Below are 26139 nucleotides of genomic sequence, written 5' to 3' on the forward strand. Positions count from 1 at the left end.
TCCTATCAGCAACTTACCAAATTGCAGGTGAATGCACAATAAAATGCTTTTATACAATATTGTTGTGATGTGCATTTAAAAACGGACATTTATATGTACAATGCATGAAGAAAGAAGCAAATAAATGTTTGTAAAAATATTTTAACACCTTCAGAAAAAATACAAATCAAAAGTCCATCCAAGTGAATGATCCACTTAAAGTGTAACTTCACTCTCTCAATCAACATTAGCTATTTTGAATCCTTATGCTGCTAGCATTAGTAAATAAATAGGAATGTGTATTATATTTGCTTGTTTTAAACAGTTTTTTTTTACATCACACATATATAAATGTGTGTGATTTCGCATTTCCAGGGTGGAGGGCACGTGCGAGCCGCGCGTGCCCTACCCACGCTGCCATTCGCGGCCGAGGCTATCAATCACCGGGTGCTGGCAGGTAATTACTCGCTGATTTCCGAAGATCTCCGACAGGGAGGAGAACTGGTTTGTTTACTAACAGTCCTCCTCCCTATCAGCTGGGGCACACTGCTCTGGATTTGTGATTACAGTGAAGCACACAGACACCACCCCCTGGTAAAACACTCCCAGCACACAGTTAACCCTTTGATCGCCCTCATGTTAACCCCTTCCTGCCCAGTGCCATTAGTACAATGTCAGTGCTTTTTTTTTTAGCACTGATCACTGTATTGGATGTTAGTGACACAAAGTCCCCCCAGTGTCAGAATGCACGCCGCAGTCCCTCTATAAGTCATAATCGCCATTACTAGTAAAAATTTAAAAAAAAATCCCATTATCTATACCGCCATTTGTAAACGTTGAAACTTTCACATTAACCAATTAATTTACACGTATTGGGATTTTTTTTAGCAAAGACATGGAGCAGAATACATTTTGGCATACATTTCTGACGAACTTTGATTTTTTACTTTTTTTTCCTAGACATGTTTAAAAGCAAAAAGTCAGGCCATTTTTTGCGATACGGCGCTGCATTACTCTAACTTACAATTGTGCGGTCATGCAACTCTGCACCCAAATTAAATTTATGTCCTTTTTTCCCACAAATGGAGCTTTCTTTTGGTGGGTTTTTGGTGCGGTTTTTATTTTTTGTGCTATAAACAAAAAAAAAAACGACAATTTTGAGAAAGAAAACAATATTTTGGACATTTTGCTATTACATGTCCAGCAAAAAAATGTAAAAAATCTAATTTCATCATAAATTTAGGCCAAAATGTATTCTGCTCCATGTCTTTGCGTGGTTTACGTGAAAGTTATAGCACCTACAAATGGCGGTATATATAATGAAATTTGTTTTTCTCATACAGTAATGGCGGCGATCAGCGACTTAGAGCAGGACTGCGGGACTGAGGCGGGCATTCTGACACTGGGAGGGGGAACTGACTAACTGCCACTGACATCCCCAGTGACACCAATACAGTGATCAGTGCTAATAAAAAGCTCTGACACTGTACTAATGGCACTGGGCAGGAAAGGGTTAACATGAGGGGCGATCAAAGGGTTAACTGTGTGCTGTGATTGTTTTACTGTGTGCTGTGTGTGTGTTTCACTGTGTCAGCACATTTCTTTCTATGGCTCTGCTATGTAGAGCCATACAAAGCAATGTGCAGGAACTGACAGGCGAGAGATCTGTATTGTTTACATACAGGTCTCTCCCCCATCAGTGATACATGGTGATCACTGAGTGCTGGCAGGGAATCACGGGGCGGGATACGGTGATCGACAGCTGAGGCCGCCAATGGTGGCATGGGTTGGGCCCCCTACCTGGAAATGCAAAATCACTTACAGTTGTGTTCAAAATAATAGCAGTGTGTTGAAAAAAGTGAATAAAGCTCAAAATCCTTCTAATAGCTTTTATTTCCATACACACAAATGCATTGGGAACACGACACATTCTATTCTAAATCAAAACATGAAGAAAAATATATCAACTTTGTGTTGTTCCTCTAAAAAAATTGAAGAAAAGTGAATATTAGACGGTTCAAAAACATAGCAGTGTTTGTATTCTTCTTTACAAACTCAAACATTCACTATATAAACTGAAAAATGTTTGAAGATTTTGCTTTCCTTTGAATCACTTCATGAATATTTGGTTGTAGTCGCACTGTTTCTGAGAACTGCTGTACATCTGTGTTGCATGGAGTCACCCAACTTCTGGCACCTGTGATCAGGTATTCCAGCCCAGGATGATTGGACTACATTCCACAGTTCTTCTATATTTCTTGGTTTTGCCTCAGAAACTGCATTTTTGATGTCACCCCACAAGTTTTCTATTGGATTAAGATCCGGGGATTGGGCTGGCCACTCCATAAAGTCAATCTTGTTGGTCTGGAACCAAGATGTTGCACGTTTACTGGTGTGTTTGGGGTTGTTGTCTTGTTGGAACACCCATTTCAAGGGCATTTCCTCTTCAGCATAAGGCAGCATGACCTCTTCCAGTATTCTGATGTATTCAAACTGATCCATGATCCCTGGTATGCGATAAATAGGCCCAACACCGTAGTATGAGAAACATCCCCATATCATGATGCTTGCACCACCATGCTTCACTGTCTTCACAGTGTACTGTGGCTTGAATTCAGTGTTTGGGGGTCGTCTGACAAACTGTCTCCGGCCACTAGACCCAAAAAGAACAATCTTACTTTCATCAGTCCACAAAATGTTGCACCATTTCTCTTTAGGCCAGTCAATGTGCTCTTTGGCAAATTGTAACCTCTTCAGCACATGTCTTTTTTTCAACAGTGGGACTTTGCGGGGGCTTCTTGCAGATAGCTTGGCTTCACATAGGCGTCTTCTAATTGTAACAGTCCTCACAGGGAACTTTATACCTTCTATGATCTTCCTGGAGCTGATTGTTGGCTGAGTCTGTGCCATTTTGGCTATTCTTCTATCCATTTGAATGGTAGTTTTTCGCTTTCTTCCACATCTTTCAGGTTTTGGTTGCCATTTTAAAGCATTTGCGATCATTTTAGCTGACCAGCCTATCATTTTCTGCACTTCTTTATATGTTTTCCCCTCTCCAATCAACTTTTTAATCAAGGTACGCTGTTCTTCTGAACAATGTCTGGAATTACTCTACTACACCTGCTAGTAAATTATTTGCCATGTAGAAATATCATTTCTACCAAAAACAGTGATTGATCAGGTTAGTGATGTCTGACTGCTATTATTTTGAACACAACTGTATATATACGCCCTGTACCAGTATTTTTGCGATAGGGCGGCAGGAAAGTAACAGGATGTCTAATGACAAAGGATCCACCCACTGCATACTGCCAATCACAAGGGGAGCGGACCAGATGGGGAACTATTGTGTGTACATCCCAAGCAGACACCACCCCAAGTAAAATCACTGTGCTTTCTGTGTTGCGAGGAGAGTCGCTGTGCTGGGCTCGGAGTGTTTGTATGGACACTCTACTCTCAATGCGCCTCCACACTTGGTGCTTGCCCCAGATGTACCCGTGTACAATAGTTACATGAATCTCAAGCCAAAACCAGCATTTGTCATGTGGAGGTGCACTGGGATTCCAAAGAGTGTGTTAGACACTTGTAGTGCCCTCCTTGTTAGGACTCTAGCTTTGCTCCTCTGTTGCTAGTGGAGCAATGGTTGATTACTTTAGCCTGCTCAATGTTTCACAGGCTGCCGATCTGATTGTTTCCCCCTGCATTCTAGAGGGTAATAGAGTCATAAAGAGAGGAAAGTCAGAAAGGCAGCAGCTTGAATATTTATGGGAATCCAGCCAATCCCTGGGGGGGGGGGTGCCCAGTAGGTGGCTGCAGAACCCATAAATAGTCTAAGGCCAAAGCAGGAATGAGTTGATCATGGGTCCAGTCCTGCAACAGGAGTCCACAGCCTAAGGGGCTCTGACACTAAGAGCAATATGCTGGAACACTGCTTGAGGGTCCTTGAGGTCCCAGCTGCAGCATAGCTGGGGACCTTTTTCCAGGTCTGGTCTTGGATTTTATTCAGGAGAGCTCACTGAAGCGTATCTGGTGGAAGTTGGAAGAGGGTGTCCAGCTGTCTTGTGGTATTGTGAGTTTTGTTTCTCCCTCACTGAAGAGTGCCCAGTGGATATTGGAAGGAGGCAACCGATGATCGTGTGGCATTGTGAGTACTTACCTGAATTCTGAGCCCTAGTGGCAGTTCTTCAAAAATGCAACAGTCATTACTCAGTCAGTGGTGATCCTCTTGGGAACTTTATCTCATCTATTTGTTCTTCTAGTGACTAAGGCTCAGTTCACACATATATGCTTTTGAGGTCGCTTGGGCACGGCAGCCCATTCATTTTAACAGTCTGACGTGCTTGCGTTTCCTGCAGAAAAACTTACACAAATGAACAAATCTTTATTGTTACAAGTTAGGGATATGGATACGTTATTTCTAAAGTATTTCTGTATTCACTTTTTTTACTTGTAGTTGTTATATTGTGTTTGTGCTAAGGAATGATTTGTTTTACGATGGCCTTGGCCGGTCACCATCTTCCGTTTCATTAGGTAAAGACACGATTCTGCTCCTTATCCTTTGTTTCCCCTGATTAAACTCCAGCTGAATGATTTATAAGGGTCGTTTGAAGAAGTAACTCTCCATATTGAAGTAATTAAAAATTGTCCAGTTTATCAGTCTATAAACTTCCTCTGCACACTTGTACATCCGTACCATCCAGTTCCACTCCATTCATCACTCTGGTGGTCCGGTCACTCACAGCTAAAGAATAACTCTAGGCACAGAGAATAAGAAATAACAGTCACACAACTAATTGGACATTTGAAATGTCCAAATAAACTTTACATCAGTGAAATTTCTTTAGAAAGCAGCTACAGCCTTAGCAGAAAAGCCTGTCCAATGCCAGCTTTCTGCAGAGAAGGACACTTAATATGTATGGAAGCGATGGTCTCTCTGTGGTGATTCTGCTGACTCAGAGCTTGAGCTCTCCAATCAGCAAGAACCAGGAGCTTTGCTAATCGCAGAGGTCTGACTCGGCAGGAAAGGAGGGGTGGGTGTTGAGCCTCTGCAAAGAGACCAATGCTTCTCCACAGAGAGCAAGAGTCCTCATAACTAAGGCTCCATTGATCAAGCATTGGTAATACCTGTGGTCAACACCAGGGGCGGACTGACAACTCATGGGGCCCCCGGGCAATAGGGGATCATGGGGCCCCTGTGTCTTTGCCCAAACTCAAAAAAGCCTATGAAAAAGGTACCAGGGGCATCTCATGAGGCCCCCTACTGACCCCGGGCCTCGGGCAGTTTCCAAATGGTCAGTCCGCCCCTGGTCAACACATTAAAACACGTTCGTCGTTGACTTTTATGGGCCTTCCAATGCACAACAATGCAGAAAAAATTATCCAAAATGTACAACAGTACAGTATTAAAGCGCAATATCGTAAATGGACCTTAAATGAATTTGCAAAAGCACTCTGTAGTATAAACAGTTGCAATTTCTCTAATAAAATGTAGTTTTCCTTTTTTTTATCCTTCATTATGTCTCAGTGTTTCTGACTTCCTTCAGCCACTTCCTTTCTACATGCAGTCCAGCAATGGCTGCATGGTATTTCTCAGGGTGGGTTTTTTGATGGTGACAACAGTGGACCATGCCTGCTTAACCACTTGTGGACCATCCACCTACAATGTACTGTGGATGGGTGGCCTGTACATGTAACACCCTGCTACAACTGGATGCAGGATGTTAAAACAAACACAAGATAGCAGTCTCCTGCACAGGGGCGGACTGACAACTCATAGGGCTCCTGGGCAATAGAGGATCATGGGGCCCCTGCGTCCTTGCCCAAACTCAAAAAAGCCTATGAAAAAGGTACCAGGGGCATCTCATGGGGCCCCCTACTGACCCCGGGCCCTCGGGCAGTGCCCGAGTTTCCAAATAGTCAGTCCACCCCTGCTCCTGCACAACAATGGCATTCACACTCTGTAGAGAAGCCCAGTGGAAATTGTATGCTGAACCTCAGGACTTTGCTAAGGAACAGTGTAGTAAAGATCTACATTTCCCACAGGAGATGATGTGTGGGCAGAGGCATATATATATATATATATATATATATATATATATATATATATATATATATATATATGATAGCTCAGGAGATGAGACAAGAAGTGAGAGGGGAGAGATCTGGAGAGAGGAGTGCACTGATTGCAGTAGGGCCTTGGAAGGAGAGAAAGAGAGGAGGCAAGGAGAGTCTGCTGATCGTTGACCTTGCCTCATCACGGAGAAAGCTAATCTGCAAGCGAGTGACCGAACGGAACACTGCAGGCAGGACCAGAGAGTGTGTGGAGGTCTTATCAAAGGGGAGAGAAAGACCACCAGGATCTGCCAGACGCCAACCTCGGGTGAGTAGTCATTATCAAGGACAGGGAACACTGACACCTGCTCCACCTTTGCTATTTTCCTGCACACAGTTGCGGACATTGCACGTAGTTATTAGACGTTGTGGCCCAGTTCTTTAGCCGCTATTGTCTGACTACATTTAGCACGGCCTTATCATCAGAACTGCTTTCAGGACACTCGGTTCATAGGCCAAACCACCACTGTGTCACCATCATCATAGTTACAGTCAGTCTGGCTGAAAAAAGACAAAAGTGCATCCAGTTCAACCATTAAAAAAAAAAGTTATAATCCTATACCCACAGTTGATCCAGAGAAAGACAAAATATAAACCCAGCAAAGTATGATCCAATTTGCTCCTGCAGGGGAAAAAATTCCTTCCTGATCCCCCGAGAGGCAATCGCATATTCCCTGGATCAACTTTACGTATAAATGTTAGTATCTAGTTATATTCTGTGTATCTAAGAAAGAATCCAGGACTTTTATGAAGCAATCCACTGAGCTGGCCAGAACCAACTCTTGAGGGAGTCTATTCCACATTTTCACAGCTCTCACTGTGAAGAAACCTTTCCTTTTCATCAATCATCATTTGCTAAGGAGGCCTTTTCCCTATTGTGCTAAAGGTCTTGTAGCCCAAAGAAGAGTTGCTCTGTGCCAACAATCACTTTTTAGCCCTCATGCACACGGGACAGTTTGATAATGCTGGTAACATTAGCTGTGTAAAGTCACGTTAAAAATTTTCGTTTTTCAGCTTTTTTTAGCGTTTTTGCATTAGTGTTTAGTGGCGTTTTGCTGCATTTGTGTTTTTTAGCATTTTTTCAGCTTTTTTTTACCACAAAAAAAAATTTTTTTTTGGTCAAAAAAAGTCCAAAAACGCTGGTTTTTGGCGTTTTACCGCATTTTACAACGGTTTGCCGCATTTGTCAGCATTAGAGCGTTTTTACAGTTAAAAAAACTCCTCTACAAACTCACTAGTCCTGGGTTTGTTTTTCCATTCAAAAAATGTTGTTTGTGTGCAGTCTATGTGTGCATGGACACATAGGATAACATGCTGGGGGGTTTACTGGCTGTAGAAAAAAATGTCAAAAGCCAAAAACAGCCGCTGTAAAAACTTCCAGTGAGCATGGCTTACCAGATTGGCCATTGGTTGCTTTAGATTTGCTAGTAACTAGTGCCTTAAAGGAACGCCTCGACTACTGCAACTCCTTCCTCACTGGCCTGCCCCAGCGCAGGCTCTCCCCGCTTCAGACCATCCTGAACTCAGCAGCTAGACTCATCCACCTCCCCAACCGCTCCACCTCTGCCACCCCCCTCTGCCTATCCCTCCACTGGCTCCCTATTGCCCAACGCATCAAATTCAAACTACTCACTCTGACCTACAAAGCCATTCACAACACTGCCCCTAACTACCTCACCAACCTGATTCCCAGGTACCACCCTACCCGTATCCTTCGCTCTTCACAGGAACTCCTTCTATCTTGCTCCCTGGTCTCCTCCTCCCACGCACGACTGCAAGACTTCTCCAGGTCCCCCCCCATCCTCTGGAACTCACTACCCCAATCCATCAGACTGTCACCTTCCCTCTTCACCTTCAGGTGCTCCCTGAAAACCCACCTCTTCAGGGAAGCCTACCCCACCCTCATCTAGCAGCCGTTCTCCTTCATTCCTCCTACCACTCCATCCCCCACAGCCACTTCCTCCTGTACCTCTACCCCCTCCCTCCTAGATTGTAAGCTCGAAAGAGCAGGGCCCTCTAACCCCTCATGTGCTGTTTGTAGTTGCTGTACTGTTTCATGTATTGTCCCCCCCCCCCTATTGTACAGCGCTGAGCAAACCCTTTGGCGCTATATAAACTCGATGTAATAATAATAATAATAACATTACATCCGTAAAATTGCTGCTTGCAAAGGGAGTGTTATTCTTCCCTCTGTTTATTACACTGTTCCTCAAACAGTTACAGTCCACACTTCACTGAGCATCAACTGGGCCCCATCACACGCGCAGAAGATTATTCATTGCCTTTAAAGAACATTGGCTGTTTTTGGGTAAAGAGCTCTTTTCCTTATTTCAGGCTCTCCTTACCATCAGGTCCTGAGGACCCAAAGTGAGCTAGTCCAGCCTTTCTCAACCAGGGTGCCCATGCACCCTGGGGTGCCTTGAAGTTTCTTCAGGGGTGCCTTGGCAAAATATCTAAAGCCTGCCTTTTAGTTACACAAAGCCACAGGTTTTCATTGTGCACCATTATGACCTTCTAGCCGCCGGCATCCTGACAACCAATGACATCATCAGTTGATAAGGAGGATGTCAGCTGCCTGCACAGCATCCATGTTTGACCCTCCCCTGCCCCTCTCCATCAGTGCTGGGGTCACATTAGCTCAGTGATGGAGAAAAACTGAGGGAGAGGAGAAACACTGGAATACTAGTCAGTACCAGTGTGCAAAAGTGTATTTGCTTTGGAAGAATAAATCACCTCTAATGTTGGGTGTCCTACATGTGTGTATGTTGCTGTGTTATATAAAACTATTAGAATCATTTTTCACATTTTAGAATGGGGTACCTCAAGACTGTCCATAATTTTAAAGGTACCTTGACTGAAAAAAGGTTGAGAAACACTGAGCTAGTCTACCTGTTTGATAGTCCTAGCTGCTCACTGGGGAGTGTAAGACCACCTCAGGTTGGAGATATTGGGTTATGTAGGCCATACATGGCCATTCCGAACGATTTTTCATCCGAAAATTGAAAACGTTGTTTGCTCAGTAATCCGATGGTGTCATCAATGATTTCGAAAATCGGCTGACCAAATCATAAAGTTCACCCCATATAACAGGCAAAACTTATTTTCCTTCCAGGTTGCGGCTCATGCGCATATTCTTTTCGGAAAAACCATCGTACGATTTGACTATCATTTTCACAAATTTTCCAACATGCCGATCACCAAAAAGGGAAGGAACCATGAAAATCGGCCAGTGCCATTGACCCACTAACAGAGCAAAAATTGGCCGATTATTCTTAGGTCCAACTTTCGGACGAAAAATCAGTCGAATTTCGACCCATGCATGGCCAGCCTTAGTTTCTGAAAAGCAGATTGAGATTCTGTGATAAATGTCTTTTCCTTACGTTCAAATTGACACACAAGTGACAATTGATTTTGCACATGCCAATTCTGTTATGCTGTGTAACCAAGCCGTGTTGAAGTTTGCTGTAAAACTCTTACTAGTTTACTTCAATCCGTGTGTGAATTCACTTTCTGGTGGTGATTTATTCAAATTAGGAGTGTACTGTGGTGTCAGCAGGGGGGCCCAGATCCACAGGGAACTCGAAAACAATTTAGCAACTCCTAAGGGGATAATGCTACATACAGGCACAGTGATGTACCTGTATGTCGCTGGCCTCTTCCAGGTACAGGGTGCACGCTCTCTGATTACCTGATTACCCGAGATGTTAACCCCCTCCCAGCCATTCTGTGTCCTTAGTACTGTGACAGTGTAGAGTATTATCATTGATCTCTGTATTAATGTCACTGGTGATGTCAGTGTCAGTCAATGTTAGTCAGTTCCCACTCAGTGTCAGTTAGTGACAGATTACCCACCGCGCTATCGTAGTCCCATTATAAGTCCCATTATAACATTTCCAATAAATATACCATAGTTTGTAGACACCCTAACTTTCAAGCAATCAATATACACTTATTGGCTTTTTTTTTTACCAAAGACATGTAGCAGAATATACAGGTGAAACTCAAAAAATTAGAATATCGTGCAAAAGTTAATTTATTTCAGTAATGCAACTTAAAAGGTGAAACTAATATATGAGAGAGACTCATTACATGCAAAGCAAGATAGTTCAAGCCATGATTTGTCATCATTGTGATGATTATGGCTTACAGCTCATGAAAACCCCAAATCCACAATCTCAGAAAATGAGAATATTGTGAAAAGGTGCAATATTCTCGGCTCAAAGTGTCCCACTCTAATCAGCTAATTAAGCCATAACACCTGCAAAGGGTTCCTGAGCCTTTAAATGGTCTCTCAGTCTGGTTCAGTAGGAATCACAATCATCGGAAAGACTGCTGACCTGACAGTTGTGCAGAAAACAATCATTGACACCCTCCATAAGGAGGGAAAGCCTCAAAAGGTAATTGCAAAAGAAGTTGGATATTCCCAAAGTGCTGTATCAAAGCACATTAATAGAAAGTTATGTGGAAGGGAAAAGTGTGGAAGAAAAAGGTGCACAAGCAGCAGGGATGACCGCAGCCTGGAGAGGATTGTCAGGAAAAGGCCATTCAAATGTGTTGGGGACTTTCACAAGGAGTGGACTGAGGCTGGAGTCAGTGCATCAAGAGCCACCACACACAGACGAATCCTGGACATGGGCTTCAAATGTGGTATTCTTCTTGTCAAGCCGCTCCTGAGCAACAAACAAGGTCAGAAGCGTCTTACCTGGGCTAAAGAAAAACAGACCTGGTCTGTTGCTCAGTGGTCCAAAGTCCTCTTTTCTGATGAGAGCAGCGTTTGCATCTCATTTGGAAACCAAGGACCCAGAGTATGGAGGAAGAATGGAGAGGCCCAAGGACCCCGAGTATGGAGGAAGAATGGAGAGGCACACACTGCAAGATGCTTGAAGTCCAGTGTGAAGTTTCCACAGTCTGTGTCGATTTGGGGAGCCATGTCATCTGCTGGTGTTGGTCCACTGTGCTTCATTAAGTCCAGGGTCAACGCAGCCGTCTACCAGGAGATTTTGGAGCACTTCATGCTTCCTTCCGCAGACAAGCTTTATGGGGATGCTGACTTCATTTTCCAGCAGGACTTGGCACCCGCCCACACTGCCAAAAGCACCAAAATCTGGTTCAATGATCGTGGGATTACTGTGCTTGATTGGCCAGCAAACTGCCTGACCTGAACCCCATAGAGAATCTATGGGGCATTGTCAAGAGAAAGATGAGAGACATGAGACCGAACAATGCAGAAGAGCTGAAGGCCGCTATAAACATCCTGGTCTTCCATAACACCTCAGCAGTGCCACAGGCTGATAGCTTCCATGCCACGCCGCATTGAGGCAGAAATTGCTGCAAAAGGGGCCCAAACCAAGTACTGAGTACATATGCATGCTTATACTTTTCAGAGGTCCGATATTGTTCTATGTACAATCCTTGTTTTATTGATTGCATGTAATATTCTCATTTTCTGAGATTGTGGATTTGGGGTTTTCATGAGCTGTAAGCCATAATCATCACAATTATGACAAATCACGGCTTGAACTATCTTGCTTTGCATGTAATGAGTCTATCTCATATATTAGTTTCACCTTTTAAGCTGCATTACTGAAATAAATGAACTTTTGCGTGATATTCTATTTTTTCGAGTTTCACCTGTACTTTGGCCTAAGTTTATCAAGAAATTTGACTTTTTTATTGGATGTGTTTTATAGCAGAAAGTAAAAATTAGTTTTCTTTTTTCAAAATGTTCAGCCTTTTTTCGTTTATATAATAAAACATTTTTTAAAACCCAGTGCTGACCAAATACCACCAAACGAAAGCTCTATTTGTGTGAAAAAAATAACATAAATTTTGTTTGAATACAGCGCTGAATGACCGTGCAATTGCCAGTTAAAGTAGCGCAGTGCGGTATAGCATAAAAGGCCTTGTCATGAAGGGGGTCAAATCTTCCGGAGCTGAAGTGGTTAAAGTGTGCTGAAGCAGCCACTTGTAGACTCCTTCAGAATTCCATCTAAAGCTGGCTGTACACTAGCAGAAACTAGTTGGAATTTTCCATTTTCAGAATGTTAATTACATTTTTTTTACTCATTAGTGAGGTAAAATTGACATTCATTTTGAACTGCGGTGGTGAGAAAATTTGAAGGAGCAGAATGGAAAATTTTTCTTGTCCGAACGAACAAACATTCGAGAAAGTCAAAGTTTGCTTTCAACATAATGGAATGTTAATGGCCAGCACAGTGGCTCAGTATTTAGCACTTCCGCCTGGCAGTACTTGTTGGTTCACATCCCAGCCACAGCAGCACTTACCTGGAGTTTGCATGTTCTCGCTGTGCCTGCATGGGTTTCCTCTGGGTACTCCAGTTTCCTCCCACACACCAAAAGACTTGCTGGTAGGTTAATTGGCTCCTGTCTAAATTGGCCCTAGTATGTGTATGTATGAATGTGAGTTAGGGACCTTAGATTGTATGCCCCTTGAGGGTTAGGGACTGATGTGAATGTACTATATACAGTTGTGTTCAAAATAATAGCAGTCAGACATCACTAACCTGATCAATCACAGTTTTTGGTAGAAATGATATTTCTACATGGCAAATAATTTACTAGCAGGTGTAGTAGAGTAATAGAAATCCAACAGACCCAACAGTCATGACATGCATGCTGCTGATTCTGTGTAATTGAATCACTCATTGAAAGGGGCATGTTCAAAATAATAGCAGTGTGGAGTTCTATTAGTGAGGTCATTCATTCTTTGAAAAACAGGTGGCAATTATTGCCCTTATTTAAGGAAGGAAGGCAGCAAATGTTGTACATGCTGGTTACAGTGCATTTCTCTCTGAAATTCTGAGGAAAATGGGTTGTTCCAGACATTGTTCAGAAGAACAGCGTACCTTGATTACAAAGTTGATTGGAGAGGGGAAAACATATAAAGAAGTGCAGAAAATGATAGGCTGCTCAGCTAAAATGATCGCAAATGCTTTAAAATGGCAACCAAAACCTGAAAGACGTGGAAGAAAGCGAAAAACTACCATTCGAATGGATAGAAGAATAGCCAAAATGGCAAGGACTCAGCCAACAATCAGCTCCAGGAAGATCAAAGAAGGTGTAAAGTTCCCTGTGAGGACTGTTACAATTAGAGGACGCCTATGTGAAGCCAAGCTATCTGCAAGAAGCCCCCGCAAAGTCCCACTGTTGAAAAAAAGACATGTGCTGAAGAGGTTACAATTTGCCAAAGAGCACATTGACTGGCCTAAAGAGAAATGGCGCAACATTTTGTGGACTGATGAAAGTAAGATTGTTCTTTTTGGGTCTAGTGGCCGGAGACAGTTTGTCAGACGACCCCCAAACACTGAATTCAAGCCACAGTACACTGTGAAGACAGTGAAGCATGGTGGTGCAAGCATCATGATATGGGGATGTTTCTCATACTACGGTGTTGGGCCTATTTATCGCATACCAGGGATCATGGATCAGTTTGAATACATCAGAATACTTGAAGAGGACATGCTGCCTTATGCTGAAGAGGAAATGCCCTTGAAATGGATGTTCCAACAAGAAAACCACCCCAAACACACCAGTAAACGTGCAACATCTTGGTTCCAGATCAACAAGATTGACGTTATGGAGTGGCCAGCCCAATCCCCGGATCTTAATCCAATAGAAAACTTGTGGGGTGACATCAAAAATGCCGTTTCTGAGGCAAAACCAAGAAATAGAGAAGAACTGTGGAATGTAGTCCAATCATCCTGGGCTGGAATCACAGGGGCCAGAAGTTGGGTGACTCCATGCAACACAGATGTACAGCAGTTCTCAGAAACAGTGCGACTACAACCAAATATTCATTAAGTGATTCAAAGGAAAGCAAAATCTTCAAATATTTTTCAGTTTATATAGTGAATGTTTGAGTTTGTAAAGAAGAATACAAACACTGCTATTTATTTGAACTGTCTAATATTCACTTTTCTTCAATTTTTTTAGAGGAATAACACAAGTTTGATCTATTTTTCTTCATGTTGTGATTTGGAATAGAATGTGTCGTGTTCCCAATGCATTTGTGTGTATAGAAAAAAAAAGCTATTAGAAGGATTTTGAGCTTTATTCACTTTTTTCAACACACTGCTATTATTTTGAACACAACTGTATATGTAAAGCACTGCGTAAATTGATGGCGCTATGTATAATAAATAATAAATAAAATGTTAAAAGCAAACAAGCAAAAAAAATTTTTAACAACTATTCATCAAGTCTTCAAATGTACTGAGAATTATTGTAAGAATGTACATTTAAAAATCTAATAATGTATGATCAGCTTTACAAGTGACATGAATCCAGAGAGACAGGAAGTGTTGAAAAATCTCTCTAATGGGAACACTAACAGCAACGAAACACATTTTATTGGCGTAATGAAACCTCTGGGAGCTAAAGGTATGGTTACCTGTATCTTCTTGTCCTGCTCACCCATGTTCCCCTCATTTCATGTTCTTGTGCAACAGAGACAGGAAGTGAGGGACAAGCGAGAGATAAATTCTTTACCAGCCGGGCAGCAATGAAGAGGAGTGAGACAATTACTTAAAGGACAAACTGAAAAAGTACAGTTGTCTCTAAAACACAGCTGAGGTGTAGCACCCTCCTAGACAGATGCTAGGTTAGGTAAATTTAGTTTTTGATTTCACTGTAATCAGTTGAGCTGGTTGTGATTATAACTGGCTGTTCTGTGTCTCACATGTTGCTGGTTTGATTGCTTCTCCCTGTTTTCTGGAGGATTCTAGAAAATAGTGGGCTGGGAGAGTCAAATCAGCTGCTGAATATTTATGCATAATGAATATTATGGGGGAGGGTGCCCAGATGGTGGCTGAGAGGGTGCATAAATAATTTGCGACCTGGAACAGAGGGAACAGGAAGAGGAGATCCCAGCCTGAAGGGCTGCTTTCCTTCGGGGCAGTCAAGGTGTGCTTCTGCTGCTCATCGAGGTCCCAGCTATGCTACCTGAGGGCCTATTCTGCTGACCTTTGCTGGAGCTGACTGAGGGACTTCTTTTTGGGGATTTGGTCTGAACTCTTTACAGAAGAGGTGTCTGGAAGATATTGGAAGGAGACATCCAATTATCCAAGGACATTAGCGAGTACAGACGGGTGTGAGAGATCCCATTGACCATCTGCTGCTCCTATCCTTCTTGCATTAGAGTGTTACTTAAGGAGAACATTGTTCATGGTGTCCCAGTAAGCTCAGCCCATCATTTGCTGCAGCAAGGACTGTGCTCAGATTCTTTAGGAGAAAGATTAGCATCCTCATTACTACTTAATGCTGCTGGAGTATCCCACAGTTACCCTGCACCCATCCAAGTTCAATTTTGCAAATAAGCATTGAAAAGCATATCCCTAGACTGATCATTGAGCCAAAAGAGTGACTATGTGCTTGGCTGCTAGTGCAACTACAGGGAAAGAACCTCAGGGTCTTTGCAGGCATGAACTCTATACTGTAGAAGTCTCACTTTTTTTTATCTCTTTCTGCTCCTGTACCCCGAAACGGTATAATTTAAGAATGTCTTCTGCTTGTAGATGTTTTAACTGCGTTTTCTCTTAGTAAACATGCTGCTTTCTGCTCTCTCGCTACAGTACTCTGTGATGGTATGGCTGTGTAACAGCCACACCCATCATCACAAGAGTCCTTACACAGACTTCTATTGCAGAGATAGAGAGGAGATGCAAGCAATTATCCCTTTGACAAAAGTCGGAAGGACGAAACATGTTGGGACGTGGTTGTAGGACAACTGGAAGTGACATCACCAGCTACCGAAAGTGACATTCTGCTCAGAGTTTAGTTGAGATACCAATACCACAGGCGAATGTTTTCCGGTTTTATGCACTTTTTAAATGGGTGCTATCATTTGGGTCTGACATATAGAGCTGGGCTGATGTGCAAGTGTTATGTTTTATCCTTCTGAGTAGCTTTTTATTCTTCAATGAAATAGTCTGTTTTTACTGGATTGCACTATTGTTTCTGTTTTTCTTTATCCAGTATTGTGGAGCCATTAATTAGGAGGAAGATTGGAGTATAGTGGCCAAGAGGAACCATCTGTCTGCAACAACATTAAATAGAGCATAATGTGCCAATCTGTAATTAGAGAGGCATATTTTTTATGAGTTTCTGCCTGCTGTGGAGCGGCAAAGAACAGAAGCAATGGTGTGATTTCTGGAGAAGTGATTTCACAATATTGGCTATTTGTTTTTTTGGACACAAGAGACTTTTATATAGAACTTTTATTGCTGAAATATTTGTTTTTCACCTGTGGTGACATGGGGTGTATTTTTTTACTTACTTTGGGGAAATTGTGGATTATCAAAGAGCTACTTCTTTGAGTGTTGATGCAAGCAATGTGTCTACTTCCTCTAATTTCTATTATTTTATTATAGTTACTATAGATTACAGGTACCGTATAAAACCAGCTTCTCTCAAAACTAATGTTTCAGTGGCCACAGGACTGGGCTGGGGGGAAGTGAACATTTGCTCCATGAGCCAGTATCTATAAGGTATGTTGGGCTGGTGGTTACCTTTGTGGTTCTGAGATGTTAAAATATGTGTCTTGATAAACCATGTCCCATATGGAAACTCACCTTTCACCATGCTCCACCAGTCTGTAGGCAGGTGATAGAGTAGGTTCCCCTTTAAGGTGACAATGCATAAAGTGCAAAATCTTGTGAGCTGCTATGCTGAATAGTGATACAAAATAATAAATGGAAAATTAAATATTGATTAAAAAAAAAAAAATTAAAATAAAATAAATTAAATAAAATTGTGAATCGTTCACACCATTCACATTCCCATACAAAATGTATTATATTACATAAAATATCAATCAAGTGTTGCGCTTCACTACTGATTTAAACCAAAACAATCAGCATAAACATCCATGAATCATTCCACCTGAAGAAGCCATGTGACCCTGTGGCGTAGTGCGTAGGTGAGGGGCTTTGACGTCACGAAACTCGTAGGATAGGAAAGAGTGATACAGCTGGCTGCAGATTAGTGGTTGGAGGATCCATACCAGTAGCAGTGCCTTTTTGGAGTTACTTCGTAAGATGCAATATTATATATCATACATGCGAGTGGAATAGTGGATATTGTTTTATCAATAGATGTTTTGTAAGGATAAAGCACTATGTTTTAGTCATATCTTTTTGGCATTTATCTGATGAAGGAGGACAGAGAGTGGAGGAGACTCATGCCTATTGGACATCTCGGACATCTTATATCATCTTATCTTATCATGTGTCCGTTATATCATAAGGGACACATGCTATATATGATCTCACTTAGCGGTTAGGTCATATACACCAGGTGAGAGCACATCCAGTGGAGGTGTACACACATTGGTTTGCAGTGTATAATCGCACGAGATGTTCTAAGCAGTTATTTGCTATTCAAGCATCTGTGAAGATATACAACCATACAGAATACCAATTAGAGATGAGCGAATTATTCAAAAATTCTATTCGGCTGATTCGCCGAATTTGCGGAAGAAATTCGATTCGATGCGAATTTATTCGCTGCGAATTTAACTTATTAAAAGGGTTTCTAGGCTTCAGAGAGCCTTTATATTAGTGCAGAACACTGTACCTTTAATTTAAATGCCCTTGGAGTCTGCTGGGGAAGAGAAATAATACTGTCAGTCAGTATGACATGCAAATGAGTGCCGTCGATCTTAGAATCACCGCACACTTCACTCATTTGGGCAGTCACGGGGCACGACGAAGAAGAAGAAGAAGAAGAAGAAGAATGAAAAGAAGAAGAAGAAGAATGAAAAGAAGAAGAAGAAGAATGAAAAGAAGAATGAAAAGAAGAAGAAGAAGAATGAAAAGAAGAAGAAGAATGAAAAGAAGAATGAAAAGAAGAATGAGAAGAATGAAAAGAAGAATGAAAAGAAGAAGAAGAAGAATGAAAAGAAGAAGAAGAAGAATGAAAAGAAGAATGAAAAGAAGAAGAAGAAGAATGAAAAGAAGAATGAGAAGAAGAATGAAAAGAAGAATGAAAAGAAGAATGAAAAGAAGAAGAAGAAGAATGAAAAGAAGAAGAAGAAGAAGAATGAAAAGAAGAATGAAAAGAAGAAGAAGAATGAAAAGAAGAAGAATGAAAAGAAGAATGAGAAGAAGAATGAAAAGAAGAAGAAGAAGAATGAAAAGAAGAATGAAAAGAAGAAGAAGAATGAAAAGAAGAATGAAAAGAAGAAGAAGAATGAAAAGAAGAAGAAGAAGAATGAAAAGAAGAATGAGAAGAAGAATGAAAAGAAGAATGAAAAGAAGAATGAGAAGAATGAAAAGAAGAATGAAAATAAGAAGAAGAAGAATGAAAAGAAGAAGAAGAAGAATGAAAAGAAGAATGAAAAGAAGAAGAAGAAGAATGAAAAGAAGAAGAAGAAGAATGAAAAGAAGAATGAAAAGAAGAAGAAGAAGAATGAAAAGAAGAAGAAGAAGAATGAAAAGAAGAATGAAAAGAAGAAGAAGAAGAATGAAAAGAAGAAGAATGAAAAGAAGAAGAAGAAGAATGAAAAGAAGAATGAGAAGAAGAATGAAAAGAAGAATGAAAAGAAGAATGAGAAGAATGAAAAGAAGAATGAAAAGAAGAAGAAGAAGAAGAATGAAAAGAAGAAGAAGAAGAATGAAAAGAAGAATGAAAAGAAGAAGAAGAATGAAAAGAAGAATGAAAAGAAGAAGAAGAATGAAAAGAAGAAGAAGAATAATGAAAAGAAGAAGAAGAATGAAAAGAAGAATGAGAAGAAGAATGAAAAGAAGAATGAAAAGAAGAATGAGAAGAATGAAAAGAAGAATGAAAAGAAGAAGAAGAATGAAAAGAAGAATGAAAAGAAGAAGAAGAAGAATGAAAAGAAGAATGAAAAGAAGAAGAAGAATGAAAAGAAGGAGAAGAAGAATGAAAAGAAGAAGAAGAATGAAAAGAAGAGGAAGAAGAAGAAGAATGAAAAGAAGAAGAAGAATGAAAAGAAGAAGAATTCCAGTCAAGCAAAAAGTGTATCTGCAGAGAGCTCCGCTATTTCTGACAGTTCTCTGACAGTTCCTTCACATTTACAGCGGTTGAAACATTGTATCTATTTGTTTCCGAATAAAAACATCTGTATCCTAAATGGAAATAAATAGATACAATGTTTCAACCGCTGTAAATGTGAAGGAACTGTCAGAGAACTGTCAGAAATAGCGGAGCTCTCTGCAGGGACACTTTTTGCCGGCTGTAGAAGGGATGAAAATCGGCCGATCGGGAAAAATTTGATTCGCGCATCTGAAATTTGCTAATATTCGGATTCGGTGCGAATCGAATTTTTCCTAATATTCGAAACGAATTCCACTTCGCCAAGTTCGATTCGCTCATCTCTAATACCAATACATGGACACTTATTAAGAGACATTTATGCTGATTGTTTTGGTTTAAATAAGTAGTGAAGCACGGCACTTGATTGATATATTATATTTCCCCTTTAAGGTGCCTCCTTCCCCTGGGAGAAGGCTGGTAGTTGAGGCAGGACATGGGAAGAAGGTGGGTCAGACGGCAGAGGAAAAAAAAGAGGCAAGATCTATCTGCTGTGCTCCTGCTCTCGCCCCTCCTGGAAGAGGGCAAGGTACCCTGCAGTTCCCCATCCTAGCCCCAGGAGAGAAGGAGAGGACTTTGAAATCTGGTCTACCCCTTGGTTCCTCCCTTCCATAACCCAGGAGGAAGTACAGGCCTACATAGAGTGAGTACCTTTTTGCAGGGACAGCCACCAGCAGGGCTTGGTACAAAGAATGCATTTTGCTGTTGGGGTCTGCAACCCATTGAAGCCAAGTTATTAACTAAGGCTTTCAAGTAAAGACATTAACCACATCCAGCCTCTTGGTGCCTGTATTCTGTCAGAATGCTGCTCTGAAGATAGTCAGAGGGAGTTCTACTGACATCTCCTGGTTGTCAGGTCTGGGAAACGTAGGCCAGCATGTGGAACCCCTGGGAGTGAGGGGGAGAAGCCACACAGGAGATCTCAGTTTTAGGTGACCTTAGACCTTAAACACTTATTTTGGAAACGCTGCTAAGAAAGCACATGGCTCTCGATAATTGTTTATAGTCTATCTAAAGCCAACATCTTTTTTAGTTTTCGATGTAGTGAAGAATGCTTTAAACCTTTATATCCCATGTCAAGTTGTGTAGACTTGTGTGACTGAAGCTTATTTGTCTTTGCACTCTGTATAAAATATTTTTTTCAATAAAAATTTATTGAAACAGAAGAATGGTTACAGCCAGGGGCGGACTGACCATTTGGAAACTCGGGCACTGCCCGAGGGCCTGGGGGCAGTAGGGGGCCCCATGAGATGCCCCTGGTACCTTTTTCATAGGCTTTTTTGAGTTTGGGCCAGGACACAGGGGCCCCATGATCCCCTATTGCCCGGGGGCCCCATGAGTTGTCAGTCCGCCCCTGGTTACAGCCACTAACAATTTGGGGTGAACTTCCTTCACTTTCTGTTTTAAAGAAACAACAGGAAGTGAAAGAAAGCCTCTGAAAAGTAAAGAGAATCCTCTCTTTGATAGTTGACAATTCTCAACTCTCAATGCCTAATCAAGTACAGAGTCCACACTGTCAACTGTATCTGAGCACCTCAAACCAAAAACGTTATTTAATTCATTATTAATATTCAGACCAAACTCATCCATCCATTCATGTCTCCGTGCTTTATTTTGTTGAGAAATCACTTTGAAAAACATCCCCCTTTTATTTCTAGCTGTGGCCATCTTGAGTAAGGGCAGATGATTCATGTAGCATTTATTTCCTAGAACCCATCTGTTTATGACTAGAAATGGGAATGGCGTCTTGCTGGCACTCGGTCTTTGTGTTAGGGCTACCCAACCTCGGTTGTAATGTATATTTCCATTTTTGTTTATGTTATATGATGTTGTACTCTTGTAAAACGTCAATAAACATTTATTGAACAAGAAAAAAAAACTAATTTTGATAGAGAAAGACAGGTTCCACTTTAGGGAGCCAAAGTTAGAGCCTCTAAAAACGCATTGCCTCTATAAAGAGTATGGAATAATGTCTTTGGAATCAACTTGTATCTGGACTTGAATATCACAGTGTGGCTCTTCAATTCTAGACTGACTTATTCCTATCACAACCCAAGGTGGTTGTGGAATCCCTCCTGTGTACAGAAGCTGCCAGTCCATTATTCATAATCTATATAGCTACATCATCACCATACTATTGGATGATAACAATAATATAAAATTAACTATAAAAAGAAACCTCAGGGTTCCAACGCCATTCATCCACTTTCCCTATCAATAAAAACCTGACAGTGGTTTCAAACATTCTAAGCTCTAGCAACAATAAAAATGTAAAATTGGCTTTATATATGCTTCGGGTTAGATTGCTTTTATAATTTGCTCCCTCTGAGGAGCTTGCTTTCTCATACTCAGACAGTCATAAAAACTTGCCCATCCATCATACAACACAACAACTACACAATGAAAGAGCCTCAAACGAAAAGAAATGTTGCAAAATCTCTTTTTTTATTCAAAGTGCCACTATCAGAAAAAACATCTGTACTATGAAATGAAGACTTTGGATTCACATTCAGGAGAAAAAAAGGGAAAAAAGAAAAATAAACATGCTGCAATGATACCAATTTATTCCAAATAACAAAGGTACAACATATTTTAATTTCATGTGTCAACATTGAAACAACAATTGCATTTCTGTCACTCATTGACAACCGTGGAAATGGCTTATTTCATTGGGTATCCCCGCAGAAGAAGAGACATATTTCAAGAGACTGTTGCTTCGGGCCACAAAATGTGTCCCTAATAGGTGGTAGGGTTACCAAAAGGAGACTTCCTTCCCCATGTGTTTTATTGAAAAATATTTCACTTCAATCTGTGCTTTAATGCCCCCTCACCAGAATATGCTCAATTATTCTAAATTCCATTTAAATGTTGGGGGCAAAGATAAATACCCAGTACTTCAGGGTATGGGGGAGCATGTGACTCACTATCCTTCCTCTCACAACAGTGTTGATGCTTGGCGATTGGCCTAATGCTGTCACAAGGGATCAGGAAGAGTCCTCAGCCCTGTGTAACCTCTGTCTAGAGCAATTTGGATGGAAACACACCCATGGCTCAGGTCAAAACTTGCTTCTTTAATCACATATGAACAACCCAGGTGCTGGCCAACACAGCCCGTCTCCACTCTCTGTCAAAAATATAATGAATGTAAGCTGCACTCCAAAACTTAGATCTTTCTGTGTTTAATAATTGTGAAAGAAAACTTCATACAATAATGTCTCCACCCGAAACCAACCTTCCGTGACGTGTTTCACCACTGGTGACTTGCTCACTAGGATGGGGGAAGCCCTATACCCTTCCCCTATCCTTGTGAGCAAGCCAGCAGTGGTGAAATGTATCAAGGAAGGTTGGTTTCAGGTGGAGACATTATTGTATGCAGTCTTTTTTGGCAATTATTAAACACAGAAAGAAGAGCTAAGTTTGGCAATGCAGCTTACAATTTATATATTTTTGATATAAAGCAATTTGTTCTTTTTGTTCCCAATGGTTCAAAAGAGCAACAGGGGAGGGAAGGGAAGTATTTGCAGCTGAGGAGGAAACAAATTAAGTGAACCTGTTGCTTTTTCCTGCATAGAGTTAGAGCACAAGTTCACATTAAACCAAGTTGGGTCTACAAAGGCAACCTTTGTAGTCTGAACCATCTCCATGTCCCCTATTTTAGCATGTTCTCCATTTTTCCTGTAGTCTACAAGTTTGTGTGCCAGGAGGTAAACCATGGTAAACACTTTTGTCTGACACACAGCATGACTACAAAAAAAACTAAAGGAGAAAGCAGTCAGCAGGGGAGCATGGAAGAAAGCCAGATTAACTATCTTATGTCAACCAACTCAAAAAAACCTTCAGTGGAGTGTTCCTTTAAGGGGTAGACAACCTGTGACATATACTTATAGATTGAAAGCGTTCCATCAAATATCACAATGGCAGTCTACAGAAACTCTACCCCCTACAGAGAACTGAAGGGAATATTACCCCATCTTAAATCAACCAACCCATATGAAAAAAAAAAAAACCTTTGGCTAGACTGTTCCTTTAAGGGGTAGACAACCTGTGACAACCCCCTTCCATCAAATATCAGAATGGCAGTTTACAGAAATTCTACCCCTACAAAGCACTAAAGCGAATATTACCCATCTTTCTTCAACAAACCCCCCCAAAAAATTGAATGGAGTGTTCCTTTTAGGGGTAGACAACCTGTGACAATCCACTTGTAGATTGAAAGCGTTCCATCAAATATCACAATGGCAGTCTACAGAAATTCTACCCCTAATGAGCACTAAGGGGAACACTACCCAATCTTAAATAACCCAACTCAAATGAAGAAAAAAAAACCTTTGGATAGACTGTCCCTTTAAGAGGTAGACAACCTGTGACAACCCGCTTGTAGATTGAATACAGTTCCATCACACTTCACATTGGAAGTCTTCGGAAACTGTACTCCTACACAGCGCTAAACGGAATATTGCCTCATTAGTCTACGGTAGAACGCCCCAGAAAAGTTCACCTCTTGTACATAATTTGAGAACCACAGCACACATATGTAACAAGTATCATTGCCACACTATTAAAAATAATAAATTTATTGAATATACAAGCTAAAACAATCAATCTTAAAATAAATAGATATTCATTTTACACTGGATATAGTATATTACACTTCATCTTCTGTCTTAGTGAATGAAGCCTGGCCAATGCAACCGGGAAGGATAGCTCATTTGCGTCTTCTTTCGTAGTTATGTATCGTGTTCCTTTCTGCTGATCCTAAGGGGAAAAATAGAAATATATTTATTTCAAAAAGAAAACCTAATCAACATATTACTGAAACATATTGTTTTTAGTGCCTAAAGTATAAGTGCTTCATTAAAATGTGATATTTTGTTAAAGGGAACCATTCACAATTGGGCTTATGAAAGAACCTGAATGCTCGGCCCACAAAGTTGTTGCTGTACGGCAGCCACCACAGGCTGGAGAAACTTACCACCGTGTTCCTGCACTGTCTTGATCTGCTGCCATGTCATGCCATGGTGCTCAACCTGTGGCCCTCCAGCTGTTGGGGGACTACAATTCCCATAAGGCATTGCAAGGCTGACAGTTACAAGCATGACTTCCAATGGCAGAAGCATAATGGGACTTGTAGTTTGCCAACAGTTGGAGAGACACAGGTTGAGCACCCATGTCCTAATGAGTTTGTGAAAAATGTGACTTTAGGAAATCCAAAGTTATCACAGGGTCCTGCAAGATCCATCCTTCTACCATAAAAAGGTTTTGTAACACATTGTAAAGACTTACTAAAATCTTGACAGCACTTTGGACTCTCAAAATGGCCATTGTTTCTTAATTAACAATGACAACATTAGCCAATTTTGGTAAATAATGGAAGAGGTAGTCAATTGCAAAAAAAATTTTGGGCTATGACTTGAAGAATATGTCAACCCAACATTTCAAATTCCTGATATGTGCCTGCTGTTCAATGTATGGAAAAGTATCCTGTTCTCTTTGTTTTGCTGCCTTTATGTGAAATCCATGCTGCTCCTGCCAGTCCCTCTGCTTTCCTATTAAAAACTGACCACACTAGGTATAAGAGTACAGGGTGGTCAGTTTTCTAGCTGTGCTGGGAACTCAGTCAGTTCTCCTCCAATGATCAGACCAATGAAGAGGACTGGTGTACTGCTCTTTCTCCTCCCCCAGGTCTCTGAGCAACGTACCCAGCTGAGAACAGTTGGTATGTGATCCCTAATAAAAAGGTGTTCATAATGTTTTTTTATATCTATCCACAAATGTTTTGCCTTTCATGTCTATTTTAAACTGAATGGATTGTTTAAAAGGTGAGGGTTCACATATACGTTAAAGCCTAGCTGCAGCTGAAATCTATTATTTTAGCTTTGCATAGAGTGGGGATCAGTTACAATTTCTGTCATTTTTTTATTTCTGTCTGTGACCCCCCCATTGGAGAGACTTCCTGTTCTTGTGATGCCCATACAAGAAATGGGGGGAACAATTGTTACCTTAAGGCAAAGGCAACAATATAAGCACTGTCCGAAGCCTCAACTCTTCCCAGCTCTACAAAAAAAAGTGTTATTGGTATCTCCATTGGAGAGATTTTACATCATTTCCTGTGCTGACAGGAAGCGGCACAGATGGCAATAAAACAAACTGACAGAGGCTTTAACCTTTCCCCACTTTATCCTAAATTAAACTAAAAGTTTGGGGATTTAAAATCAAATAGTTACACATTTTGGCTATTCAAACTGAGCACCTGATTCAAATAAACGTCAGTGCAAACTGCATGTCAAAAGTCATCAGAAGATCCAGAAATATAGAAAGCTAAAGTTAAAAGGAACATATAATTCCTGCAAAAGAAAAGTTTGGCTCCACCCCTCACACCTTTCAACTGCCCCTTTAATTTGGGTGGCTTAACTAACTCATAGATAGGCTTGAAAGGTGGTCCCAAAGACAACGTCTACAGAAAATGTGAGATATGAACATAACTTCTGTTCATGTGTCTGGATTTGCTAATCAAGTAAGTTTTATGTATTTTAGTTTTATGCTTTAGTAAGTTTTTATGTATTTTTTTATTATCTACTCAGTCTGAATTGCTCAGATAGTAGCCATACACCAAGTACCAGTTCAACAATCAACATTATTTGTACAACAGTGCCTACATAAGCTTCTCCCTCTGATACTTGGATGTCATAAAATATTCTCCTCCACTATCAACCGCGGACTCCTGTTGTCGCCTGAATGCCAGGTGGGGGACATAAAATGGAGCGGTCAACACTTCAGATACACTGAGGAATGGCTGCCTACAGAGGACATCACTGTATGCACGAATAGCAGTCCCGCTTGAAGACCACCTCAACTAATGTGTTTCACCTAATAAGGCTTAGTGTCAGGAATGGACTTGCCAGTGGTGGTGGGACTCACCTGCCTTGTGGGCTGCAGTACCAGGGCTGGCCAGCGGGTGCTCTCAGCAACCAGAGGCTC

General features: G+C 41.1%; 1 protein-coding gene across 3 annotated transcripts in view; it reads right to left on the bottom strand.

The window, feature by feature from the left end:
- Positions 1–21587: 21587 nt before the first annotated feature.
- The window catches only part of LOC149461203 (tachykinin-like peptide), a 91468-nt gene continuing 86916 nt past the window's right edge, over positions 21588–26139 (bottom strand). For all 3 annotated transcript variants that reach the window (XM_089678664.1, XM_089678665.1, XM_089678663.1), the window contains one exon: positions 21588–23916. In XM_089678664.1, the coding sequence (XP_089534790.1) occupies positions 23867–23916 (50 nt within the window). In that variant the 3' untranslated portion in view covers positions 21588–23866. The remainder of the gene's footprint in view (positions 23917–26139) is intronic.

The sequence above is a fragment of the Staurois parvus genome, unplaced genomic scaffold, assembly GCF_062004578.1.
Source record: "Staurois parvus isolate SC_StPar_1 unplaced genomic scaffold, SC_StPar_1.0 ptg000208l, whole genome shotgun sequence".
NCBI classification, from domain to species: domain Eukaryota; kingdom Metazoa; phylum Chordata; class Amphibia; order Anura; family Ranidae; genus Staurois; species Staurois parvus.